Source organism: Simochromis diagramma, unplaced genomic scaffold (genome assembly GCF_900408965.1).
Source record: "Simochromis diagramma unplaced genomic scaffold, fSimDia1.1 OVJJ01000321.1, whole genome shotgun sequence".
NCBI classification, from domain to species: domain Eukaryota; kingdom Metazoa; phylum Chordata; class Actinopteri; order Cichliformes; family Cichlidae; genus Simochromis; species Simochromis diagramma.
This window is the reverse complement of record NW_024386772.1, coordinates 7,155,185-7,182,790: the sequence shown is the minus strand read 5'-3', so window position 1 is coordinate 7,182,790 and position 27,606 is coordinate 7,155,185. Positions and strand designations below refer to the sequence as shown.

At 40.2% G+C, this 27,606-nt stretch overlaps 2 protein-coding genes across 3 annotated transcripts; one reads left to right on the top strand and one right to left on the bottom strand.

The window, feature by feature from the left end:
* The first annotated feature begins 3,412 nt into the window (after positions 1 to 3,412).
* On the top strand, positions 3,413 to 15,893 carry mylk5 (myosin, light chain kinase 5). 2 transcript variants are annotated; one of them, XM_040045978.1, is made up of 18 exons: positions 3,413 to 3,587; positions 8,444 to 8,581; positions 9,735 to 9,866; positions 10,096 to 10,248; positions 10,415 to 10,597; positions 11,060 to 11,095; positions 12,087 to 12,214; positions 12,320 to 12,473; positions 12,553 to 12,864; positions 12,961 to 13,063; positions 13,465 to 13,668; positions 13,758 to 13,975; positions 14,059 to 14,182; positions 14,392 to 14,544; positions 14,625 to 14,754; positions 14,858 to 14,945; positions 15,031 to 15,171; positions 15,325 to 15,893. In XM_040045978.1, the coding sequence occupies exons 2-18, from the start codon at positions 8,446 to 8,448 to the stop codon at positions 15,528 to 15,530; spliced, it is 2,601 nt and encodes an 866-aa protein (XP_039901912.1). In that variant the 5' UTR covers positions 3,413 to 3,587; positions 8,444 to 8,445; the 3' UTR covers positions 15,531 to 15,893. The 2 variants fall into 2 exon arrangements, with proteins under 2 accessions (XP_039901912.1, XP_039901906.1); XM_040045972.1 differs by lacking the exon at positions 3,413 to 3,587 and adding an exon at positions 3,936 to 4,208.
* Positions 15,894 to 19,281: 3,388 nt separating this feature from the next.
* On the bottom strand, positions 19,282 to 27,013 carry si:ch73-141c7.1 (coenzyme Q-binding protein COQ10 homolog, mitochondrial). Its single transcript, XM_040045962.1, has 5 exons — positions 26,832 to 27,013; positions 22,389 to 22,541; positions 21,891 to 22,083; positions 21,374 to 21,475; positions 19,282 to 20,032 (listed from the first exon to the last, which is right to left on the bottom strand). The coding sequence occupies exons 1-5, from the start codon at positions 26,933 to 26,935 to the stop codon at positions 19,880 to 19,882; spliced, it is 705 nt and encodes a 234-aa protein (XP_039901896.1). The 5' UTR covers positions 26,936 to 27,013; the 3' UTR covers positions 19,282 to 19,879.
* Between the last annotated feature and the right edge of the window lie 593 nt (positions 27,014 to 27,606).

The window sequence follows — 27,606 nt, the reverse complement described above, 5'->3', positions numbered from 1 at the left end:
TAGAGAGAGGAAAGAGCTCTGGGAGTGGGTATTTTTATGTCACTTCCTTTGCTTCCATGGAGTCAGCCATTTTTTTGGATGCTGCGACAGCCAGCCAAACAGTATTATAGAGACCTCCAGCATGCACTATTGCCTCGTTATTTATTTATTTTTCTATTTTAAAAGCTCTTATCTGTTTCACACACAGATAAATATCAACGTTTCTGTGCTGGAAAGTTCTCTGTGCCTTAAAACCACAAGTGATACACATTTACAGACCGCTTCCCATAGCAGCAGTTCACAGGGCATCACCAAGAAGTGAGTTTAAAAGTAAAAGAGATTAAAGATTCTTCAAATTGATATCCTTCAAATTCATTAGAAGTTGAGCGAGCTCTGCAGTACGGGCCCCTGGAAAATAAATCACTGCGACTATCAAACCATGCTGATGTGATGTTATAGCTTTGTTACTCTGAAAAGAGGACGTCACTTGAAAAAGTGTGCTGTCAACGTCTCTCTGGAACACAGGCTTTTCACTATGTTAGTGTCACAGGACAAGCCTCTAGTCTGACACAGCGCTCACCTATCTTGTTATGAATGTAAAGATGCTGCTAGATACTCTGGAATGAACTTTTAGTGTCAACTCCATACTTACAATTTCACTGTATTAATTATCTTATTTTGGAACTGCTATCCGATCAGTCTTCTCACCTCTTATAGTTTAAGAATAGAGCAATCACAAATATGACTTGTTCTTTTTTGGTATTTAAGCATCTTTTTGTTCCATGTCTTGTAAAAACACTTGAGGCAGTTTAGTCCTATTCAGCAAGGGGCTACGGTGAGTCTAAAAAGCCACATAATGCAACAGCTGTTGAAGTAATCGCAGCTTTTAATTGACAGGTCAATTAACCCCCTACAGATAATTCACAAGGCAGCAAAATCACTCTTATTGACCCATTAATGAAACATGGCAGCACTCTGAGCACCTGCATCTAAAGATAAACTAAATTTATTGAAGAGAATGAGATGGCAATACTCTAATCTAATCTGTTACTCTCTCATGAGCCTCAGTAGGGCCTCAGGCTTCAATGACGACTTCTTGAGTCGGCTCCTCTCTGGCGAGTGCCGCCCCCCTTATTTTAATGGAGGCCCTCCTAACAACTCTTTCTGAGGAATTTACAGCCTTGGCCGATTCTCACTCCAGCCCAGGGCTGGGAAGGTGGGGTGGAAGTCATGCTGTGGCCTTGTACCAAAAGAGCCAGCAATGGAAATGTAAAGGCAGGGTGGCAGCAGAGCTTGAACATGAATGTTTCTGTGCTACTTAACTCAAAAATCAGCCACACAGGGGTCCGCGTGTCTTTAATACATCAATGATAGAAAAGAAATACATGAAATAACACCGATGTCCACCTTAAGTCTCCAAGAACTGTAAGGGTAAATGCTAAGATACAAAAAACCAAAAAGATTGCAATTTAGACCCTCTCAAGTATACAGCTTTTGATGCCAGTCAGTCCAATATGTGAAAAGGAAGGGATACTTTTAAACCTTAAAGCACAAAACAAGCATATTTTGAGCCTCACAGCTGAAGTTAATTCTTTCACTGTACGTGTGTTCACTATTGTGCGTCTGAGCTTGTGAATATGTGAGTAAATCTGTGTGAATGAGTGGCTGTTGGAAGGCTCCAGTTCTGTAGGTTCTCTCTGTAATTTCACTCTCTGCTCAGCATAATCACTTCCATGTGGGCCCTCTCCAACAACAGAGTGTTGAAGGGGCCCGTTGCAAAGGTGGGAGTGAAACGCAGACACATATGGGCTCACAAATGTTTTCACACATAAGATTGTCAAGTCCCGTCTCACCGAAGTGTCAGACAGCAGAGAAGATTTGGCCTCCATTTGCTTGAGCGTCGCTGTAGTTATTTGTGGTTTAAGTTATTCGTATATAAACAGATACAGAAAATAGATATTTTTTTCTTTGACATATAAAACCACAAATGCTGGGTGTCTCAGACCAACTCAGATAAAATCTTAGTATTCCAGTCTTTCAATTTGTGAAATTGCAGGAAGTAATTTGCCAGTTTATGCTCATTAGCAATTTCCTTTAGCGGTATTAAGAAATTTTGTGGTTTTCTTTTGCATCCTGTTAGTTTTTTGTGGTGGCTTCTGCCACACAAGTTAAATCATTGTCCAGGAATGCCCTGAGGGCTGCTGAGGACCACTCACGGACAATGTGTGAAACCAACAGAGCGGAAAACAACAGGGCCTTCTGCACAGCAGGGTCAGCATGTAAGGATACCTCTGCTCAACATATTTCCTGTGGAGATTATTGTTATGTGCAAAAACTCCTGCTAGGAGACCAAATATTTTAGGGTACATGTCAAAATATGTAAAGAGTAAAAATGCTCCTGATATCACAAGATTAAACCCTTTTATTTAGTGATTGGTTCATGGATAATTTTATAAATCTTTGGTGAATACCACCCCCTGCTGTTCATACACCGCTACAAAACAGAAGTCAAAATTAACCAACAGTTAAAACATGATGAAATTGTCTATCTGCAGCAAATTAGACAGCCATTTAGTGCCCTGTTAATTTGACCAACCATCTCAGCCATGGGCAAAAAATGAAAATCAATAAAATTTTAAAAGATAATTTATTAGTACAGTGATCATAAAAAAAAACAAAGATATAAAACAGTGCTATGACCCACTTACAAAAAGGGATAAAACACACAGTCCAAGGCCAGGACCAGCGATGCCACAAGTCGGTTACACTTCACACGCCAACAACTTTAACAGGGAACAGCAGTTGTTCTACAAGACCCACCACCCTGTAGGTAGTAGGCTGGCAATCACCCCGACCTCAGCAAACCAACTCTGCCTTTAGGCTAGGGCGTATACTAGGCCTTGGCCTGCACACAGAGAAATAATGTCCTCAATTGCATCTTAATTGTATAATTCAGACGGCAGCAGACCAGAGTGTGAGTTTAATCAAATACACCTGCCTTAAATGAGCACAACCCAATCATAGCCACTGGCTCACAACAACTGTGACACACAAAACCACTCTCAAACTAGGCCCATTTCCCACAGCAAATATAGACGTGAGGTAATATAAGCAATAGTCCACTATGTTACAGCCCACTGGGAGAGAAGAATAGAAAAATAAAATGTCCATCTGAAGAAGTACCACCACACAGTCAGTTACATGAATATTTAGACAATGACGTTTTTTGTTTGAGTATTGTAATTGGACACTGGGCTGATGAACAGTTTGATGGCCAGGTGAGGCACATTCCCTCATTATTCAAAGACAAATTAAATGGATAAATGATCTGGAGTTGATTCCAAATATTGGACTTGCATTTGATATCTTTTAACTGGAATGTTCAATATAAGGTTTAGAGAAATGCTGATGCAACAACAACAACAAAAAAGCCAAATAAACCTATCAGAGAGACAGCAAAAAGCAGCAAAAAGCAAACCCCACAGCATGGAAAACTGCGGGCAGATTGACGCACAAATAAGCAGAAACTGCAGGTGGCTGCAGTAAAGGCCTCGCTGAGCATCTCAAAGGAAATGTCCATGGTGATGTCCATGGATTTTAAACTTCAGGTAGTCATTGACTCCAGATCAGTTTCAATCAGTTACGAAAACCAGTCCTTATAGTTAATTCTCCAATTACATTTAAGCCTCTAACAAGGGTGGGGAGGGTATGAAAACGGCTTTAATTCATAACAAGTTAATGCAGTGTTAAAACTCTAAAGATGAAAGACTCTGTGGTTTAAAATCAACTATGGTGAATTGTGTCAGTGTGCAAATCCTCATATGGATCTGACTGTGTACTTACATGTAAGGTCAACTAATAATAGCAACGCCGACAATTCAAAACGGAAGCTTGTAGTGCTTGAGGAAATGTAGTCCACCTCTAGATGGCGCCAGTGTTCTCATTCAGTCAAAAGGATGGCGAAAGGAAGTGGCATCTGTTAGTAGCAATGACTGTAGAAAACACAACAGCAAAGAGGTGTTAACAGCTGAGCATGACTTTCCGAGTTTCTCTAGAAGACGGTTGGGTTATTATTTATTCATTCTTTAAATGCGTTTCCGGGCTTTGGCAAGTCAAAGGAAGATACAAGTAACCCGCCAATATGCCAATGAGCTTTGCTGGAAGAGTGAGCTGCTACTGCTAGACATGATGACTTTGAATCAGCTGAAGACAGAAGATGTTAAAATCAGGTGATGTAGGTTCGGGTATTTTTCAGTCAAGTCTGTTATTAGAATCCAAAGAAAATGTCTTGGATTTTTCATTTTATGGTGAGCGGATGATATGGCTGACCAGGTCAACTTAAACTTAAAAATACAGCCTAATTCTCTGTATGATAGTCAATAATAATAATTATAAAAAGATTAAACAAATGTAAGAAAACAAAGTATAGAAAATTTATGGAGTGCCAAGAGAGGAACTGTGGTACTCTACTATATGAGGAAGTCAGGGGTGACAGAGAAGTACTGTAGTTGAGGGTGGTGCGGATCGTGCTTAGTGACATATTGGTGAGGTGTGCATTTCATGATAAAATAGTTTAAGGGCATGCGATTACATCAGTGGTTGGTTCTTAGCCCCTGCTTGTTTGTAATGCTATATGGATAGATAGGTTAACAGATGGGTCTCGTTGGACAGATGACACTGTAATCAGTAGTGAGAGTAGGGAGCAGGTGAAAGACAGCCTGAGATGTTGGACATAGTGGAGGTAGATCAGAATCAGAAGACTTTATTTATCCCCAAGGGGCAATTAACAAACAACAGAGCAGCATAACATTGAAGATAAGGACAATAAGAACAGGCAATAAGAGTGAAATAATAAATACACAGAATATACAGTATATACAGTTTTAAAATTAAACTGACTGAAAGGTGAATAAAGTGTTGGTAGTAGAAGAGGGTAGTTTATGTTTCTGGTGTGGGAAATGATATTATCGGCTGGAGTTAAAAAGCAGAGTGGCTTTGGGGACAAATGTGGCTCTGCTCCTCTCAGTCCTGCAGGAAATGCAGCGGTGGTGTCGCCCAGAGGGGAGCCATTCAAATGCGGGTGAAGAATGTGAGAGGGGTCGTTGATGATTTTGGCTTCCTGTCTAAGGGCCTGTTGGCTGAAAACCTGAAAACCTGGCTGAGAACCAGAGTTCTGACAGGCAGGCCAATGATTTTAGAGCACACTGATGCAGTGTGCTGCAGTCTGTTCTTGTTCTGAAGGCTGAGGAAGTGAGTTTAAAGAATTTAAAGCAAGTGAGGTGAACAAAGGCAGTTTAAGTCGTTGGAGATGAGTGTCTTGGGTCATTTGTGACAGAAGGATAGCAGCAGGAGTAAAAGGGAAGGTTTTTAAGATGCTAGTGAGACCTACTGTGATATATGGTTTTGAGACGGTGGCACTGACAAAAAAATATAGGAGACTGGAGGTAGCAGAGTTGAATTTACAAAGATTTTGGTTGGGAGTATCCAGAATGCACAAGATTAGAAATGAGTACTTTACAGGAACAACTCAGGTTGAGCAGTTTGGAGACAGAAGATAGTGAGGCTGAGATGGTCTGGGCATGTACTGTGGAGGCATCGTAGACATATATTGGGCTATTTATGTTATAAATGGTGCTGCCAGGCAGGAGGAAAAGGGGAATATCATAGAGAATATTCATGGACATAGTGATGGAGCTCTGTGAGCTGATGTGGAGAAGCCTGGAGGGGGCAGCAGAAAGTAGAAGATAAGAAAATAAATAAAGGTTAGGTTCCAGATTTGGGAAACTCTTCTTTTCCCTTAATTTTTACACAAATAGTTGGCATCTACAGAGCACCCCCTGGTGCTCCTCCTTACCATTATTTATATATCAACTGCTGCAGAATTATGTATTTCTGTAGTGATCTGGAGTTGTAATGAAAGCCAAGGTGTGGATGTGTTTACTGTAGATTCTTCCTTGGTAGCAGCTTCCTTGGTTGAAAAGTGACTTGAGTAGTGTTAAATGCACTTGAGAAAGCAAAGAATGTAAAACAATATCATCTATTGAAATCATAATGTTGTATTCTAGGTCTTTTGTTCACTAGGTGATTTAAAAATGCTATATGATGATTCAGCAATAAAGCATAAAATAGAAGCATGAAAATTAGCCATTGAGGAACTTGTGTAAATGAAAAGGATCTAAACTTCATCGGATTAATCCAGTGGGTTTTCCTATCTTACATTCTTTTTCTGACGCTATGCTTCGTGTGAAAAGAAGCCTTTGTTTACTTTTTCATTTTAAATTATGAGGCCAAGGTTTTCTGCTCACCGGCAATGCACCCGTTTCACTTTTTAAGCACGTCAAAGATTTTCATCTGTAGATGAAATCGTTTTGACTGTGCTGTGACCATCTCCACTTTTCATCTTTGTCTGTCTTACGTAAGTCTTAGTCCGAGGAGGTGAGCGGGGCTTCTCCGTGCACAACAAGAGCTGTATGCATCAACTTAACATATACCCTATAATATCCACTCTATGTAATATACAGATCCAATAGTAGGACAGTCAATGAGAAAATGTTTAGAGATGTCTGAAGCCCAAGATCTGGGGTTCTAGGTATCATTTGTACATACAATGACCTAAATTTATTTATTTATTTTAAAAAAAGGTCCCTAATAAATTATGTTACTTGCATTGACTTGCATTGGCACGAGCGAAGACACTGTGAGACAAATGCAGCATAATCATTCTGTTTCCTTTTTAATGAGCAGCCCTGTAGCTAGAGAGTTTGTGCCAACTTTCTGTGCGTGTTTTGTCTTTGATGTCACGTCTTATTAAACGCTTTATGTCCGACCTTATTAGATACTATTTCTGTCATACTGTGCAAGGTTGTTCAGCCGTGGTGATTTGTTTCTGTACTGCGACATTCCTTTTCAGTATTGCAGTAGTTGTTAGCTTCACCTGGAATAACTTAAACTTTCATTCAGTGTGTGTCACTATGTAGAAATTCCCTGGTACCCAGGGAATTACAATAGTAAGGCAGTCAGGTTCTGGGTGTGTTGACTGACTGACTAAAAAGGCGAAAATAGTTTCCAGCAAATGTAGCTTAACAATGTAAATGGGTCCAATCTGTCTTACCTGAACTTTTGTATGTTATTATTAACCTGCTGAGGCAATTTTGTGTTGAATTTCAGTGGTTTCATCCCAACCCAGGCTTTAGAGACAAAACTAGGCCTGGATCGTTATGCTATTTAAAAAAATCTTAATAAAAGCAACAACAACAGTAATAAGAATACGATTTTTTCAGACATTGGGCTTTTAACATGTGTAATAATGTCTTTGTTCTAAAAAATCCCAACAAGGATGTCTGTGTTGGCAGCTTTTTGGTAAACGAGATAGGAATTCTCCCACGGAAACTAAAACAAGCCCCTTGCAGTCCCTTTTTGTGTGATCATTGATGTGGAATTTGGGAAGCTGGGATGGGGGTGGAGTGGAGAGAGATGTTATCACCACTTCAGCAGGTTTCTGTAGAATTCTCCGACTATCAATCCAGCATTTGTAGTGTAGTTAATTCACCTAAATGAAACTGCTACACCAAGATGCACTCGTGTTGATAATTGTTGTTTACTTGTGGCTGAAACCTGTAATAAATAATACAAATTTCATTCAACCTGGCAGAGAGCACTGCTGTTCTCCGTTGAGATGAATGCCTCAAACATGTATGTTTTACCAAGAGCAGTTCTCCTGCACAGACGTCTCCTGGTTACTATATTAGCACGTGGAAGTCAAAGTGATGATGCTGCCGTTCAAAAAGGCCATCGTTCTTGTGTTGGGATATATTGTACCAGGGGAAGGGGCTCAGATTTGACTGTCGCTACAGTCAGAGGATTTAGAGTCCGCAGGGATGAAGTAAACCTTTGCAATGGTGATGTCACTGGCATCACAAAGTTCAGTTGTAGCATTGATAAGTGAGAAAGCAAACAGAGAAACCGGTGAACAAGACTGCATTCACCAAACAGAACACAAAGCGACCTTTGCCTGGATAGGTAGATAAGTCCCCCTCATTCGCTCCCACTCTCCTGCTTTATATCGTTCCATGTTTAAATGTAGTGTTTACAAGGCATGACAAAAAGGAGTCTGAGTAGTGGGTTTTTGGCGTTACAGTGATTTTTGAAAGCATATGAGACGTCCGCAGCGCCTGATATGGCCAAAGTGAAACAACATGATTTTTCATGTAGGTGGAGCTAGATGTAGATAATGGGAGGGTGAGTAAAAGGGACTAGAACGTGCAGTAAAGTGTGAGGACTGAGGGCAGAGCTTCAGTGGTTTAGCACAGGGTGAGAGGGACACACAGAGGCTTGCTAATTTTACGAAAAAGATAGTGAGCAAGCCACAGAGGCCAACACCACAGTGACAGAGAGAGGAAGTTTGATAATCAGTTTGAGGCATGACTTTGTAATTCTTTTTTCACTTGTTGGTTTCCTGAAACAGACATGAATAGTGATGGCAGCAAACAGCGTTATGTGTCGACCTTTAAAATGCGCATCAAGGCCCCCGGTCCATCACCTGCACCTGAGAACGGGCCAGGAGTTGTCGGCACAAGGACCTCAGTAAAATGTACTGATGCAGGTAAGAGCTGCTTTCAAGAAGAAAACACACAACTGGTGACATTTATGGATTTCAGCATTTGAACAGGCAAGTCTGAGCACGGCAGTGCTTCTTGATAACAAGCTGGCGACCATCCAGAGTGGACTCCAACATATTCTTTAATATTCACTTGTAAAAACAGATTGTTTGCCTAAACTAACAGCGCTCACGCATGCAACACAAACAGTTTGCTACACTTAAAATTAATATTCAGTTTCATGTTTATTTTGAGTTTAGCCGTCCAGTAATGTACTTGTTTATTGACTTGGAAGCCTTTCACTTTCATGTCAGCCCACAGCTGACATCTCATTTCCTATGTCCTCAAAATGTTGTTTTTTTTGTTATAACCAGCAAGTCACATGTGCTGTATTTCTCATGGTCATTAGTTTGCTTTTCCATATTTCCATATATTATATGTCGCTGTTGCTTCCATCTCATCGATCTGTTGGGCAAATGGCAACTTTGTACAAAACCTTCAAAAGTCAAAAGCAAGTCAAAAGTTCAGGAACAGGCATGTCTTTGGCTGCTGTCCAAATCAAAGGTTTTAAAGAGTGTCAAGTGAAATATAGAGTTACTAAAATTAATCTTTCCACTAAACTAACAACACATACCAGCTATTTGATAAAATAGCTGCTATGAGCCACCTCTGAGCGTGTCTGTGTGCAGAAGTGTTGCTCAGAGTTGTTGCAGCATTCAGTTCCTTTTCAGAAACATCAGTGTGCTAACTCAACCATCCAGTACTGTAAACACTGGTTAAAGGTTCATAGAAAAGCACTGTTTTGTTAAATCATAACTAGTATGCTGTATGTGGGTTTACAATGGGCAATAATATGTGGTTCTTCTTTCTAGGTTTCTAAGTTACACTGCCTAAGAAACGACCTGGGAGTCTGTAATGACATGAAATTGTGTAACACCACTCTATGCTCCACGTTTCAAGCAGTAATTCACCTTGGGGCAAATTAGGGTCCCTTGCTTAATTTAAACACTTTTTTGTTAAACTGTAACTAGCGTACTGTATATGGGATTACAATGGGCAAAAATGCAGTTCTAAGGGTAGATTACATAATTTAATACAATAAGACTTTGTCGCTTTTGTATTAATTGTATTGCAATTCTGTATCTCCTCCAAATCTAGGGTCTAAACATCTGGATCCACCTGTCTTCATACAGCCTCTGGAGGACTGCTGTGTAGATGAAGGGACTGACATTAGGTTACGTGGAGTTCTCAAAGGAAGTCTACCGATCAAAATATCGTGGCTGCACAATGGTGAGAAGAGACAGTTTACAATGCATCTCAGTTTACACTGCATATATTTTTCAGCTGTGGGTGTGGTCAACCAAAGAACGCTAAAGAGCAGATAATTATTCAAAACAAACATGTTTTTGACTTTCCGTTTTTTATGCATTCAATTAAAAATGCCACATAGAGAATCAAGAAGCCAAAAGTAGTGCAAGAGCATGCTGATGGGTTGCTTGTTTACCTCACCTGTTGGCAGGTGAAGTGGCCCATTTCGGGAAGGCTTCCTTCAATGGCAGGGAGGCCAGTTTTGTTGTGAGGGAGTGCTTACCAGAAGACGCCGGTGCCTACACCTGCTTGGCAGAAAGCAGCGCAGGGAAGACATCTTGCAGTGCTGCTGTGGTTGTAAGAGGTGAGCAACTGGGAACTCATGAAATATTCAGCTAATTGGACAATTTACCTCTTGCAACTTTAAGTCTACAATAAATAGAACGTTCAGTGTGTTCATTACTCAAAACAAAGCCAGAGTTTTATTTCTGATGTAGTCTCTTCTCGTTTTTCTCTTCTGACCAAATTAGACTTTGAAAGTATCTGTGGCGTGCAGAATCGCGCTTTAAAGACTCCCACTTCTCCATCCAAAAGTGTAATGGGAAATGGAACGTTACCGCAGACTCCAAAAGATGAGCTACACAAATTCAAAGGATCTATTTGTATGTCTCCTACAGGCTCTGATAGGCAGAGCCCAGTCTCATCTCCAAAAGGTAAACCAGAATTATTTGATTAGACAGTGCTGGTTAATTTCTAGTCAAAAAACAAATGTAAATTAATTCCCATTTAATGAACTATAGTTAGCACAGATATAATGCAATTTCTTCTTTTCTCTTGCACACTGATCGGTTTCTTAGTATAGAAACAGTACTGATGTGTTTTGATGTACAATTTCTTGGCCTCTGTTTCAGTTTCTTCAGGAAATCCATGTTATGTTTATAAAAGGAAACGCACTTCCAGTCCTTGTGTGATTGGCCGTTAGGCAAAACATATATAACACAATAATGCAGCTCTCCGATACACCCACTGAAATTTCTCTGTACCAAGTATACACCATGTAGGGTAGTGGATAGAGCAAAGTACAGTAAAATAGTGCAAACTGATAGCCATAGATAGAAGAGCCACACCTCTATCCTTCTGGCTTAAACCTACCTGCACCTGATCTGTCTTTGCAGAAGTCGTCCCAAAGAAGCGAGCCAACTCAAGGACAGGTGAGAAAAATGATTTTTTTTTTTTTTTTTTTTTCCCACATACTGAGAAATTTACCCACCTCTCCAGCATCCATGTGCTTCTTATTAAGTGCTTGATAACTTCTTCTGCCTGCTGTTATTTTTCTTCTATGAAAAAATGTGACTTATTGTAGAGTTTGTTTGTGCGTAGGCGGATCTGTTGCTGGAGCTGTACTTTCTTCATGTCACCTTTGGTCTCATAATGCTCTCCTTACGCTTTAATGTGCTCCACTGAGTTGACTGAATCAACCTTAGGGTTTAGGCTGCAAAAGCAAATATGCGAAATACTCCCATAATGAGGTCTGGTTGTTTATTTTGAGAGCACAGGACATTTCATCATTTATTCATGGTTTTTATTTTTAGGAATGAAATATTGGCTTGTAATGGCAACAGCTTGTATTCAGAAGGTAAAACTGTGCACATTAAAGCCACTTAAACTTAATATTATCAGATCTACTTTAGTCAAATTCACCATTCTGACGCCACAAGATTTGAATATTGACAGCGAGAGAGATGACATGACTTCAGCTCATATATGGATTTTTTTGTGTGTGTGTGCAGCACTAAAGCAGGGCAGATTATAATCACTGGATACTGTATAATGTATGGCTATAAAAACATTTTCTCTCTTTACTTCCTTTAAGGGTAAACAGCTGGGAATGTGTATTTCCAAAAAGCTGGTGAAATATTTCAACAAACTTGATTACACAAAGACTTGTTGTCCTTGTGGGTGATAGGTCATCTGTATTGCATTGTGTTTTCACTTGAGGCACAAGGTCCTGCTAAATACCATAATAAGAAGGGTATCAGTTAGCTATTTCTTAGTCTTTATCTCATGCTCACACACATTAGTTTTCAGGCATTCAGCAGATATTTTTAACCCTATTGTGAACTGAGGAAGTGCAGATGCTGCAGTTCACTTTAAGTCACTTTTCTCATCTTCTTTTTTTTTTTTTTTTTTTTAATTTGGCAGGCCGATCGTTATGTTTTGAAAACCCACCGCAGCACGTGGAGGTGAAGGTGGGACAAACCGCCAGGCTGACGTGTAGTTTTACTGGAAGCCCTCCTGTAGCATCTTGTTGGATCAGAAACAAAGAACAGGTGCAGCAATAAAAAGGATAAATAGCAAAAACAAAACGTCTGCTTCTGCCATCTCAAATGTATTTGACTCCACATTATATCTATTTTTCCTGTTTTTCTGTGCAGATAGTGGACGGCCTAGAGCTAAGGACAGAAAATACTAATCGGAGTAGTACGCTGGTTATAGAAGAGGCTAAACCCCAGCACACAGGTCGCTACACCATTGTAGTAAAAGACCGAAAGAGCTCAGCAGAACACACAATCACCCTTTCTGTTATAGGTGAGTCCATTCTAAAGAGTCAGAACCAAATCAAGTAAAGCAGTTCCTTGGAGACTTATTTTAATCATCCTCCCACCAGAGAGACCACAACCTCCTGCCTCCAGTCCAGTGATCTCCCTTGTCTCCTCATCCAGTCTTGTGCTATCCTGGTCAGGCCCCTGCTATGATGGCGGCAGTGCCATCCTTGGTTATGTCGTTGAAGTAAATAACCAAGGAAGTGCTGAGCCTGAGGTTTGGAGAGAGCTAACAAGCGAGTGTAAGAGTACCTCATACAAAGTTTGTTCTGGGCTTCAGCCACAACAGGAACACTGCTTCAGAGTAAAGGCCTATAACGTAGTAGGACTAAGCGAGCCAGGCCCAGTGTCACCAGTGGTGAGAATGGAGGAAAGAGGTGAGGTGATACTGGGATTTTGACAGCACATTTGTAATAAAGGCTGGTATAATAAGCATTAGTTTAAAGCTGTTGTGGCTGTGTGCATACATTTAGACAAGATAAAAGAAGAAGAAGCCCCTCAGATGTATACCACTGTGTCTGTTGACTCTTCCCACAAAGTTACGGAACACTACGATATGCAGGAGAAACTTGGAATGTGAGTATCAGATATGTCAAATCCCAATTTTCCAATAATAATCTTTCCAAGTAGAAACAAGAAGTTTGTCAGAAACTATAATTACGACAAATTGAGAATGTTTTTGACATTCCCAATTCCAAGGAAGTGTGTGAGTGGGAATTCCAGGTTGTAATTCTGCCAAGAATATTAAAATGCTTTCAAGTAGAGGCATGCATTCCAGCTTGAAAACACCTGTAGTCGTGTTCTATCCATGACAAGGAATGTACGGTGACGTTACCGTTTTAGTGATAGGTGAACAAGAATCAGATGGAAATCAGCCATTAACATGAACTACTTATTGTGATAGGCCATGATGGTGTAACCATTAACTATTCATTCCTAATATCCAGAGATAGAAATGACTAAACTTTCTTCATAAGGGGAAAATTTGGGATGGTGTACAAGCTCATCCACAAAGAGACAGGATGTGTGTGCGCTGGGAAGTTCTACAAAGGACGCCGTGCCAAGGAGAGGGAAGCTGCTCGTAAGGAAATAGAGCTGATGAATTACCTCCACCACCCCAAACTGGTTCAGTGTCTGGCAGCATATGATCACAAGTCTGAAATGGTCATGGTGATGGAGTTGTAAGTATCCTTATCAGAGCACAAAGCAAAAAGCAAAGCAAAATTCCTAGTATTTTCTGGTGTGTCACTGTTGTTTTGTTTGTCGGCAGTATTGCAGGTGGCGAACTCTTTGAACGTATTGTGGATGACAACTTTGAGCACACGGAGCCTTCAAGTGTGCACTACATGCAGCAGATCCTGGAGGGGATTGCCTACATGCATCAGCAAAACATTGTCCATCTGGACCTCAAACCTGAAAACATCGTATGTGTTGACACCACAGGCACCTCCATAAAGATCATCGACTTTGGCTTAGCCAGTAGAATAGGTATGTGGAACAATACTCTACTTTTATGCTTGTCTACCTCGTGTGCGTCTTAATACCTACATTATGGGATTTCCATTGAACAGATCAAAACACACCTCTGAAGGTGATGCACGGGACTCCAGAATTTGTGGCCCCGGAAGTGATCAACTATGAGCCTGTGGGTTTGGGGACTGATATGTGGAGCATTGGGGTGATCTGCTACATACTGTGAGTCTAACTGTCTCTTTCTATATTCAAGAGATAGTTTAGTATTTTTCAAACAAGATTTTTGTCTAAAATTCTTTAGCTCATACAATCAAAACTGAAATTTTAGAGTTTTAGCCTTATTGTGCCACCTAGTGGGTATAGATTGAAACCACATGTAAAGGATGTATATTCAACACTAATCTTCTCCACTTTTTTTCTGTGGTTTCCAGGCTCAGTGGGGAATCTCCGTTCCAGGGAAACAGTGATGCAGAGACCCTGGCCTTGGTCACAGCTGCTCAGTGGGAGTTTGACGAGGAGAGCTTTGACGAGATAACAGAGGAGGCTAAAAATTTCATAAGCTCCCTGCTCAGCAAAGACCCGAGGTGATTTCATAGATTTACAACTATAAAGTACCCTACTTTACCTCCTTACTTAACCATCTGTAACTGTAATTGTTGATCAGGCGTAGGATGACCTGTGAACAGGCCCTTGCCCATCCCTGGATGGCAGCATTTAAGTCTAAAGAGCTCACTCTCACCAAGAGTCTGTCCAAAGAGAAGATGAAGAGGTTTTTGGCTAGACAGAAGTGGAAGGTAAGCACCAAATTACTCTTTATTTATTTATTTATTTATTCATTTATTTATTTATTTAAAATTTAAAATTTACATTTTGTTCTCATACACATTTGTCTCATAGAAAGCTGGCAAGGCCATGTTAGCACTGAAGAGAATGGCTCTGCTCTCTAAGGCGGAAGGCTCTGCATCTCCTACAACTCCTGGAGGAGGTGAAAATCTTGCATACCTTTACTCATCACATTGCACGCATTTTGGTTTAGTGGGTTTCCCATCTTATTGATATATATCTCCTAGAATCACCCCTGAGCCCAGAGGCAGAGGAAGCGTTGACCTCCCTGGAGCTTAAGCTGCAGGAACCCCCGGTGTTCACAAAGAGGTTGAAAGACCGGACTGTAACTCAGGGATCCAGTGCCCGTCTCTCGTGTCACCTCACAGGTACAAAGCAACTTCTTATCTTGGATTCAAGTCAGACTTACTGTAGCAGGCTTGAAAATTCAATCTTGAACATGTAAAAACATCTTTTCTTTGATAGCATTTCAAAAGTTGTTCTTTCCCCTCCTGATCTTACATTTCTGTTTGTCTTGTCAGGTTACCCTGACCCGGAGGTGCTGTGGCTGTGTGGTGATGAGCCTATTGAGGAGTCCCCCACTGTGCAAATAGAGTATGAGGAAGATGGTCAGTGTACGCTGGTTCTAGCCAAAGTTGGCCCAGAGGACGGCAATGTGTATACCTGTAGGGCCACTAATGACCACGGGGAGGCATTTTGCTCAGCCAAATTAACTGTCCAAAAATAGATTCATCATATCATAGTGTGTATGCAGAAATAACAAGTATAAGTAGAATTTTCTTGTTGCCTTGACCAGCTGTGTTGTACATTGTTGTTTGTGGCTTCTGATGAGTCAAATAAATATTGTTACAGAGTTACATGCATAGATTTATATTTTTATGGCATTCAGATATGGCTTCCACGCTGTGTTGAAAATGATGTTTTACGTAAAACCATGAATCTGTCTTTTATATTGACTCATTATGAAGATTCCCCTTCAGCCCTATCAGTTTGTAATTGCGATTTCCATTCTGAAAAGCAGGCGGGTCTGAAAATATCCTGGTTAATTTGCATTGTGAACATTCAAATTGCAATTCCAAAGCGTCCCATTTAAAAAAAACTTACAATAAATGTTATTTATAGCCTAAGCCTAATTCAATGCTTAGTGCCAAAGAGCTTTATTTTTGTTTCTAAATTAAACCACTCTTGCACAAAATCTCATGTTCTTTTAGTGAAATGCACCTAGATAGGTTTATTTTGATAGGGTCCAACATATTCCTACATAGTACACACACACCTCCTACTGTTGTAAATACTGCATTTCTTCACACACAAACATTAGTAGACCAAATAAACAGATGGAAATATATTCCCCGATAAACACTATCCTTAGTCTCAGCATGCAGTTTGATATCTGAAAACATAAATGACAGTAACAGTTTTTGCTGTTTGTGTGAGTTTAGCTCTGTGTTCGACCTCAGGAAATGTGTCCATAACAAATATATTTTGTCAAAATCTTTTTGTCTCTGTCTGCTGGTTGAATTTCAAACAATACCATCAGGACCTTCAGCCCGAGTATTTGTGAATTTAACTCGTGTTTGTCATGGTCATATATTGCTTGATACCTGCCTCACAACCCAAATAAACGGATACCAATGTAGGTCTGATTCTTTGTTTTTTCACTCTCACGCTGTAAAATCACATTGTGGTAGCGGAGCTTTATTTACAGACTGCAACCAGGGTGAGGGAGTCTAATTAACACAGGTGGTTTGTCCTTTTCTGGAGCAGTGTGCTAAAATATGCATCATAAAGGAAACTAATTGGGCTGTATCTTGTTGAGGTTTAAGTTTGCCTGAAGAAAAAGAGTTTGCACTCTCACCAGTTGGGTGTTTAAAGTTTGTGGTTTGGGTTTAATTTGCTGGTTTGTCAATAATGAATATTGTTCACCACATTTCGACTGCACGCACTCTGCTCTATCCTGAGGGGAATCCATGCCTGACAGACTCTTCTGCTGCGTAGATGTACAAGGGAGCTCCCACCCCCTCCCTCCCCAAAGCACAAATTTAATAGACTTTGGAGGCGGGGCTTTCTTTTCTTTTAATTCCATTGCTATTCTAGTGTGCTGTAATCAGATTTTTGTTTGTTTTGTTAAAATAAGAAAAAGAAAAAAATAAGGAGATGGCCACTGCACATGAAAAACTCGTTTTTTCCCTGACAGACAGATGTTATAAATACAAAGTCTCAAAGTGTCACTGAACTGTGGCAAATGTCACAGAGGAAAAAGGGGAGGGACCTCGGTTAGTGAATAACCACGAAGCGATGTTTTCTGTTTTGGTTCAAGGCGGTGACATGAGACAAGTGCACATCTCATTTAATGCTATAAACTATACATAAAGGCTAGCTTTAAATTAATTATTTGAATACATGTTGATATAAATAAGTGTCTTTTACATACAGTCTATGTTCCATGCTAGTATCTGAGTGCAGAGACAAGTTGGTTCTTTTTGTTGCTGCTGTTGTTGTTTTTCTTTTTGATGTACAGCTTGGTGTTTTTGCTGTCAGTTCAAAATGTGTGAGATTTTTTTTTTTTTTTTTAGGAAGGCTGATCAATGTACGAGGTATTTTAAGGGGGCTGAGGATTTTTTTTTTTTTTTACACTCTATGATGATGATGATCTCAGTGTTTGCCAGCAGATGGAGACACTGCACTGAACACAGCTGGATGTTGCCCTCTAAACGCAACACCACGTAAAATGAGTAAAAAGAAGACATTTTCAGAGAAAGTATCTACGCATCCTGACACCGTCTGTTAGATCCTGATCAAAAATTGTATTCAATTAAAAGCAATATTTTGACTTAATATTCTGATAGTTGTAGTGGATTCCAGAAAAATATGCTGAAATCACAAAGGGAACTGCAGAAACCCACTAAAGGATGAATGGTATATTTTTACAGTTAAATGTTATATGTGCTACTGGATCAGTGCTTCTGTGAAGGTTCTCGGTCATCTAAGGAGCGTGGAAAGAAACGAGTCTGGACTTCTTTAAGTTTTTTGAAGATGTTTCACCTCTCAACCAAGAAGCTTCCTCAGTTCTAAGACCAATTGGTGGAGAGTCCCAAATTTGAACCCTATTGGCAGTGTCCTTTAAGAGGGTCGTTGACCCACTATTGATCATCTGCCCAATCACATAAGCCAAGGTGTGAAAACGGGTGTGGGTCACCAAAAGTTGATTCTGTTCATCTGGATGTGGCGTTTTCAGTGGGAGAAACGTCTCCCACTGAAAACGCCACATCCAGATGAACAGAATCAACTTTTAGAGATTTACTTACCTGGATGATTGAGAATGCATCAAGACGGGTGTGGGTCACTAACAGCCAAGGTTTCGGGTGAACCCATTATGAGACCTTGCCCCACCACCCTATAATGGGACTTACTGAGATTAAATAACCCAAGATGTGAGCAGGTTCAAATCAGACCGATTTAAAACTCGAAACACTCATTTATTTTTACATCTGATTGCCTCAAGGCCTTATGACATCCTCCACACTATGCAATTGACCTCTGAATAACCAAAACAAAGACCCAATTTACGGCCACTGAATGACCCATTGAACCACCCACTGAACTGAATTAGGTGGATAGATAGCTTCTGTCACTCCACCAATTGCTCTTCGAACTGAAGAAACTTCTCGGATGAGAGGTGAAACGGCTTCAAGAAACTTGAAGTCCAGTGGCTTTTCTTTCCAAGCTCCTTAGATTACTGGATCAGTAGCTCCCCACGATCAAAGTGAATAACACAGAAATGTTCAGTAAGAAAACCTTTAATTTTTTATTTTATTTTTTGGTTTAAAATTAAATAAAAAACAAAAAACAAAAACCCACAGGCAGAATGACATTTAAGGATAAGAGACCATTGCACAATTTCAGAACATTTCTAAAATTGAAATTATATCCTCACAGTATATACGAGTTAAATTGGCTTTTCCCCAACCAAGGTTAAACCATAATATTAACAGATTCAGAGAATTGGGAGACATTTCTGCACAGAGCTACATGGCTAAAAATCAGCACTGAAGGGATTTGACCTGCAGGTGGCACCACATCAAAACAGAAATTCAAGTACTTGAAATTATTGCACAGATCCAGAACTACATCTGAAAACCTCTTTCAGTGGAGTTAAGTGTGGTACAGTTTAAAAGACAAAAAAAACAACAAAACAACTTTAAAATATGCAAATTAAGCATATTAAAAGGACAGACAAAGCAGACTAACTGTCCAAACTGTGTTAAAAGTAACGAAAATACTGAAGTTTGGAAAAGCCGTGTCCTTCGGGCTAAAGAGGAGGAACATGCAGCTTGTTATCAAAAAGCCAGCGCATGTTATGGGTAACTGAAAATCCACTTTGCAGCTCCATTTCATAAAACAGGTGCATAGAGGAACGACCAGATATGACTTTGCAAAAAAAAAAATTCCACGGACCGCTTTTTCGTCTGTTTTTGAAATCATGCAAAATAACCAATATCAGCGGACGACATTGGTAGCCATCACTTTGTTTGCCAGTATCAGCCATCAAGGTTGACAGTGCTATTTATCCAGAACGCTTACCCAAACATGAGGAGTAAGCAGTTACTAGTCTGCTACACTGGAAATCTTTTCTTGCAGCAGATGTTGCTCAGTACATGGAAACATTAAGAAAATTTAAATGCTACAAATGACACAAACAGAGCAGAGAGTTTACCAAAAACAAGACATTTTAATTCCACTGATAAATACTGCACAGGACGAGGTCTTCAACCACATTCAGTAGAAGTCACTTTTCAGAACATTAACTCACATTTTTTTAAAGTGTCCACATGAGCCTTAAAACTAACTTTATTTGAATCCACAAAAATAAATAAATGTAGGGCAAGGTAAAGAAATCAGCTTGTGCTTTACAAATAAATAGCTTTAAGTGTATTCCATGTGTTTTAATTCAAAAATATACCATGGGTGCAAAGAGAAGATCCAGTCTCCTGTGTAAGTGTCAATAACAGGTAAAACAGTGGGCTGGTGGGGTTCCAAAAGCACCTGGATGGATGAAAGGTCAAAGGTGTCGCCTCATGCCGACCGCCTCCTCAGCGGTACCTCCTCCTGGTTTGTGTAAAGTTTTGCTGCCCGTGACTCAAAGGCACTAACCATCTGCTTAACCACTTCATCGAAGAAGACGCTGGCCAGCTGAGAGTGCAGAAGAGACTTGAACTCAAATGATACCTGCAGAATGGGGACAGGTTTGTTAGGAAACTGCTGAGGAGATTCTCTTCTGTGAGACTTACTAAAAGAAAGAAAAAGATCAAACTAAAAATAGAAATCAAGCAAATCTTTAGCAGAGGTGTTTTAAAGTTGGTAATCATTCACACGGCGTCCCTTATTTAACTTATCTAATGTTCTACTCCAACCACTTCCTGGCACATTTTCAGATAATCTGTGCTCCTGTTAGCAGCTCCTTAACACTGTTCTCTGATGGCTATTTCAGGCCTCAAGGGACACCGGTGTGATACTCAAGACTAAATTTAGACGATAATAGGGTTTTACGCAATACTTCCTCTTTGCTGATAATCCACTTGAGAGCCGTACAAGAACTTACAACAAGAAATTAGTCTCAGCCAAGTATGTTATCTAATTTTGCAATTCCTTTAACCCTTAGATGCACACGTGGGGTCAAAAATGACCCCCCACAATATTCTGAATTAGTCGGCCAGGGCTTGCACCTGGGTTTAGTACTGTCTCCCCAATAGATGCATGGAAGATGTTCATGTCTGATAATATAATAGAAGAGGTGCTGTCATACACAAACATGGAGGCACGAAGAGAAGCCACAGACAGGGGAAAAGAGTGGAAAAATGTAATCAAACTTAAGCTCCTGGCCTTCATTTGATTGACCATTCTTGCAGGAAGTGAGAAGAACTGGGATGTACCAGTCTGTGTGTTTTTTGGGAGTCATCTGCATAACCCTGCAACATCTGCATAAGGCCACTATGTCAATTCAAAGCTTTGAACATATTCGCCGTTTCTTGCACTTTGATGACAAGAGGACCAGAGCCTACCGACTGAAAACAAACCACATGGCAGCTTTCTGCTACATATGGGGCCTGTTCCTGGTCAACTGCAGGCAGAAATTCATCCTCAGTGATTGTGTTACAGTGGATGAACAACTTGTGCCTTTCAGAGGGAAGACCCAGCTTCTGCAGTATATGCAGAGCAAGCATACGAAAGTGATACAAGAATACAAAAACTGCAATTTCTTAAATAAAAATGCAAAGGATCTCATGTCACAATCATGTTTTATGAGGAATAACTCAAATATGAAAATATTACAAATCTTTGTTTTAAAGATTTTGAAGAATAACAACCGAGTTTATAGCAAAATGCATTGTTTCTATTTGGGGTCATTTTTGACCCCAACCGTGGAAGAGTGTAGGTATTGGTAGGTTGTGCATCCAAGGGTTAATCATTAATGCAAAAGGTCACTGTCAGTGTAGTTTTATGCCAGCGTACTGCTGCACAACCAGATGGCTTCCAGTGTCAAATATTAAGTGTATCACAAACACTTACATAGAATTCCACTTTGCACGAGTCTGCTGCGTTTCCGTCTCCAGGGGAAAACCTCCATATTGTTTCAAGATGGCTGAAGAGAGATCCATCAGTACATACAGCCTGTTTGAAAACAGTTGATTCTTCATCAAGGACTACAACAAGGCATCAAACTCATAAAAATCACAAATAAAGGATTATGCCGATAGAAACTGTCTACAGTGCTGTGCAAAATGTGGAATATACCGATTAATAATGAAAGTTTTACAAATAATTTTATGCAAAAGCACATTTTTGTTAAGTGATAGTCGAACAAGTCTAATATTAAACCCTCAGGTCTGTAAAAAACCTGTATACTTTAATGTAATGATGGCATTAAGACAGTCATATTTTCCTTCCATCTTGAAACGGTGATTCGTTTCATCTTAACTGGTGGCCTACAGTAAAAAGAGCTTTCCACATGTCATATATGTCATAAATGTTTTTATATGCGCGTTTCAGTAGGTGTTGATTAAAAAGTAAGAGACCAGACACTTACCCTGACTTGGTAGTTTGGAACAATAGTGACCTCAGAGATGTATCGCTCAACAAGAGGGGGGAAACCGATTTCTAGCGCTGCCAGGAGGCCACCGTTTCGCCCCCTCATGACCCGAGACTTCTTGCACCAGGGAACAAAGTGCTGATACTGGTCCACACTGGCCACCACACTGTACATCTGCTCTGGAGTATACCTGAACACAGTCACATAAAACCAGAAACACTTCAGTTTCTATCCTCTGCATCCATTTTTTCAGGTTTATCCAGAACCCAAAGAAATTCTGTAGACTGCTATACAAGATAAGAGGATTAAACTAACGCTCATCAACTCTGCCTGAAATATGACCCCAAAACACTGTTCACTTTAAGACTCATTGTACATAGTAAAAGGTACTCAGACAAGACTCAAGTTTTTAGCATTTCTTCAAATAAGCCATTATCTGTTATTTTGTTTACATTTCACATAATTATTTTAGTCCTTTTGCAAGGGGGCACTCACCCCAACGTCCGACACTCAGTGTACTCCATCCTGCGGTTACTGATGGGAGCTGCCAGGTTAATGAAGCTTCGGCTTGGCGTGCTTACACAGGTGCTGGGGGAGAACTGGAGGCTTGCCCTTCTTGCTTCCAGGATCCCACGAGAACCCAAGATCCTGAGGAGAGGAAATCATATTTGTAAGCTCTTTAATCTGTTCAATCACAATGCTATTATATAAAAATCCCACAATATTTTAATGTATGGCCATCAACACAGTATTTTTCCCCAAAGGCAATGCCAAACATGTATGCTAACATTCATTGTATGTAGTATCAGAAAAGCAAGAGTGCCATATCTGTTAAATGTGCATCTTAAGCGTTGGTTTACTTTTTTTCATATAGGCAAGGCAAATTTATTTGTATAGCACAATTCAACAACAAGGTGATTCAAAGTGCTTTACAGAGACATTAGAAACAAAAAAACAAATAAAAAGCATGATTTAAAATTGATTAACACAAGCAAACAAACTAACTAAACACACACATTTCACACCTGTTCGCACGATCTGAACCCTTATCGTAAGGGGAGCTACCAGTCCTTCTGTGGACAAGCTACTTTCTATTTTAAATTCCCTGAATTTAAAATACTCTCTAGACCCAGTCTAGACCCAGCTGGGGAGCTACCCAGAGCTCTAATCCCACTTAAACAAAACAGTATATAAAATCAAAACAGATAAGATCAGTAGTTAGTGTAAGTTTTGAAATTTAAGCTTAAAAGTGTGGATTTGGTGCTTTATTCAAATGCAGCTGAGAATAGGTGAGTCTTCAACCTGGATTTAAATAAACTGAGTGTTTCAGCTGATCTGAGGCTTTCTGGGAGTTTGTTCCAGATATAAGGAGCATAAAAGCTGAATGCAGCTTCTCCGTGTCTGGTTCTGACTCTGGGAACTGATAAAAAGACCGGATCCAGATGACCTGAGGGATCTGGAAGGTTCATACTGGGTCAGGAGGTCATTGATGTATTTTGGTCCTAAACCATTCAGAGCTTTATAGACCAGCATCAGAACTTTAAAGTCTATCCTCTGACTGACAGGCAGCCAGTGTAAGGACCTCAGAGCTGGACTGATGTGGTCCACTTTTTTGGTCTTAGTGAGGACTCGAGCAGCAGCGTTCTGAATGAGCTGTAGTTGTCTGACTGATTTTTTAGATGATTGTAAAGATGCTGTTACAGTAATCAAGCCTACTAAAAATGAATGCATGGACTAGTTTTTCCAGGTCCTGTTGAGACATCAGATCTTTTATCCTTGAAATATTCTTGAGGTGATAGTAAGCTGATTTTGTTATTGTCTTAATGTGTTTTTCTAAGTTTAGGTCTGCATCCATCACTACACCCAAATTTCTCGCCTGGTTTGTGGTTTTTAGGTGTATAGATTGAAGTTCTCTGGTGACCTGTAATCGTTTTTCTTTGGCGCCAAAGACTATTACTTCAGTTTTGTTTTTGTTTAGTTGGAGAAAATTGTGGCACAACCAGTCATTAATTTCCTCAATGCATTTACCAAGAGCCTGTACAGGGCCTCGGTCTCCTGGTGACATTGTGATATATATTTGTGTGTCATCTGCATAGCTGTGGTAGTTTATTTTGTTGTTCTTTATAATCTGTGCCAGTGGGAGCATGTAAATGTTAAACAGAAGGGGTCCCAAGATGGAACCTTGGGGAACTCCACATGTGATACTTGTCTGCTCAGATGTGAAGTTACCTATTGATACAAAGTATTTCCTGTTTTCTAAGTATGTTTTGAACCAGTTTAGTACAGTTCCTGAGAGACCCTGCCCAGTTCTCCAGTCGTTTGAGTAATATGTTGTGGTCAACTGTATCAAATGCTGCACTGAGATCCAGTAAAACTAAGACTGACATTTTTCCACTGTCTGTGTTCAGACATATGTCATTGAACACTTTGGTCAGAGCGGTTTCAATGCTGTGGTTCTGTCTAAAACCTGACTGGAAGGCATCGTAGCAGTTATTCTGTTTTAAGAAGTAATTGAGCTGTTGAGAAACTGCTTTTTCAATGACCTTACTTAAAAATGGGAGATTTGAGATCGGCCTGTAGTTTTTCATTTGTGTCTTGTCAAGATTGTCCTTTTTCAGTATAGGTTTGATTACAGCAGTTTTTAGTGGCTCTGGAAACACACCTGGCATTAAGGAAAAGTTGACAATCTGTAACAGGTCTGACTCTAAAGTCTTTGAGACCTTTTTGGAAAAAAAAAAAAAAAAACACAAAAAAAAACTTGTTGGCAGGACATCTAAACAGCAAGTGGAGGAGTTCAGTTGACCTAAGATGTCCTCCAGGTCTTTGCTGTTAATCGGGTGAAACTGTGTGATGGTGTTTAAACAGTTTTTCGGTGGACACAGTACATATCCTGGATCTGCTGTTGATGTACCAACTGCTTGTCTAATCTTTTGGATTTTGTCTGTGAAGAATTTGGCAAAGTCATTGCAGGCCATGGTTGAATGAAGTTCAGCTGCCACTGAAGCCAAGGATTTTGGCCCGATCCGCCATTTTGGGGGTCTAAGTAAGGAGCAAAAGCATAGCCATGGTTCGTACTTGCTGTGTGCTTGGCTGCAATGTTCGATCTTACGACCGGCACGGGAATAAGTTTGGATTGTCTTTTTATGCTTTCCCAACCTGGAAGCAACATGAAGGAGCTCATGTATCGGATATTACCAAACGAAGGCGTCTAGCCTGGATAGCAGCCGTGAGACGAGCTGATATCAAGTTCTGTTACGTCTCCAGATATCAGCTGGTGTGCTCAAGACATTTTCATTCCGGTAAGTTCTAAATATGTTCACATCACACTTTATAGCTGAATAATATTATCGTTGGTGGTCTCGGAAGTTATAGAAATTGCGATCAAACATCGAATGGAGTGACTTTGCAGACATATGTGCTATGTAAAGATTCGCAGGAGGAGACAGGGAGGACACAAATTGGCGTTAATAATTTGCCCGATTATCAATGTGTTAATTTGCATCTACTTTACAATTATGGGCACATAATATGATAACGATATTTTAGCAGTTTAATGATAAGTGTATAACATTAATTATGGTGGGGGTGGAAAATGGCTATTTCACTCGATGCACTCCAGCTGACTTACCTTGGTATGAATGATGACGTACTCAGAGTTTGGCGGCTTGAAAATAGCCAAATCTTGCACCCAGCCATTTGTAAATTGGATATGCGCCTCCAGTGACTTGTAATTACGAAACTGGTTCGCAGTGTAAGCGCTTACTCCACAAACAAGATAGGTGAAGATATCGGGGTAGGACAGTGGCGGTAAGTAGTCTGGATCTTTACTCCACTGCCGTATTTCATATGGGTCCAGATTTGCGATGCACTCTATTTTTTTTTTTTTTTTTTTTAAATACCGCTGCTTCGCCTCTGGACGCAATCGGTCTCTATACCGTCCGTTTTCTTTTGAGCTGCTTTTAAGCATGTTTCTTGTCGTCGTTGCCGTTCCAACAGTGAGTTTGTTTGGATCGTAGACCCCGAAAATGGCGCCGCGCTCCCACAATGCATTGCGGTGTGACGTCAACTCCAAAGCCCTATTATGTGTGGCCTCTGTTACATGCTGAGTCAGCCCAAAGTTGCCCAGAGTGTTACTCAGGTCTTTAGTCCCTTTGTCCTGAGGGTTGTCCACATGGATGTTAAAATCCCCAACAATAATTACACAGTCGAAATCAACACAGATCACAGACAGCAGTTCACTGAGGTCATTAAAAAAGTCCGTGCAGTATTTGGGAGGCCTGTAAACATTAAGAAACACAACTTTGGATGGGGCCTTCAGCTGCAAAGCCACATATTCAAAAGACTGAAAACTTCCAGGAGATAGCTGCTTGCATTGAAATGATTCATTAAATAAGACAGCAACCCCTCCTCCTCTCCTGCTCACCCTGGCCTCACTGATAAAACTGTAGTTAGGAGGGGTCGTCTCGATGAGAACAGCTCCATTGTTACTTTGGTCCAACCAAGTTTCAGTTAAAAACAAAATCAAGGCTGTGCTCAGTGATTAAATCATTAATTAAAAAGGTTTTCCCAGCTAAAGATCTAAAGTTTAATAAAGCCAACTTAAGTGTTTTAGAGGCATTACTTGTCCCCTCGTGTTTGGGAGCAGTCTGTGGCACACAAGGTATGTTTACTATATTTAAAGATCTTTTAGAGTGCAGCTCTCTGTGTTTTGACCAGGCCACATGTCTCCTTCTGTCACCTAAAAGTACATAAAACCTAAAAGTATACTACAAATAAAACCTACCATTCCTAAAAAAAAAAAAATTTAAAAAAAAAAAATGTACAAGATTAAACTATATTTGAATTATCCTGTGACCAATAAAACAAGCGCAACTGCAAATGCCCGTTACTCAAACACCCACCTGGGCAAACCTTGGTTTAAAAATTCCTTTGACTCACCTGAAATTTGCTCTTTTAGTGTTTCCCCGGACAACCTTTGAAGAGTGGGCTTCATATAACTCCAGCAGCGCTTTGAGGAGAACAGGAGTCGTCTTGTTGGTCATTTTTTCCCCTAGTTCGTGGTGACGCGTACTAAAGTGTTCAAACCAGCTATAGTAACCGGGCTTTGTTCTGAATGAAGAGCCGCACCGCTTATCTAATAAAAGAGCAGTGACGTAACGGGAAGCGCGACAGCCTTTGGCCAATCAGGTCACTTTGAGGTGAACTTTAAATCACCGGCGATTAAGACAGCAATACTTCCTAAATTAGAACAAAAAATAGCTAGGCTACTCTCAAAATGTGGAGTTGTTTGTTTGTTTGTTTGTTTGTGTCTCAAAAGATAAATTTACACAGATAGACAGTTACAAAAATGTTGGGCAATAGGATCTATATTCTCAGTGGATTTCTGTTTTGCTCTTTCTTATTACGGTTTCCGGGTTGAACCACGTGTTTCCTCAAAAATGTGTGCAAAGGCCTAAGAAGTAGATTTTGTGTCGTTTAGTGTGTATTTATGAAGTGATACTAGGACCAACTATAGCTGCGTAGCCTTATATATAACCCACATATTGAAAAGGCATGGCCACGTTCAGTCAGCTGCATGAACCCTAGGATTAATTTGTGACTGAATTAAAGTGTTTGACAACCAAGTTCAAAGAACTTTTTAAGGTTTCAAAGATCAAGCCAACTCGAGTCCAGGAAAGCACATGATGTGCGCACATGATGAACTTGGACTTGA

Bases quoted from the DNA above. Each gene is read 5' to 3' on its own strand.
- mylk5 (XM_040045972.1), top strand. The intron at 13,669-13,757 runs GTAAGTATCCTT...GTTTGTCGGCAG, and splicing joins ATGGTCATGGTGATGGAGTT to TATTGCAGGTGGCGAACTCT. The intron at 14,946-15,030 runs GTGAAAATCTTG...TATATCTCCTAG, and splicing joins TCCTACAACTCCTGGAGGAG to AATCACCCCTGAGCCCAGAG.
- si:ch73-141c7.1 (XM_040045962.1), bottom strand. From the start codon at position 26,935: ATGACCAACAAGACGACTCCTGTTCTCCTCAAAGCGCTGCTGGAGTTA. The intron at 22,084-22,388 runs GTGAGTGCCCCC...GACTGTGTTCAG, and splicing joins ACTGAGTGTCGGACGTTGGG to GTATACTCCAGAGCAGATGT. The intron at 20,033-21,373 runs GTAAGTGTTTGT...CCCATTCTGCAG, and splicing joins CGTGCAAAGTGGAATTCTAT to GTATCATTTGAGTTCAAGTC.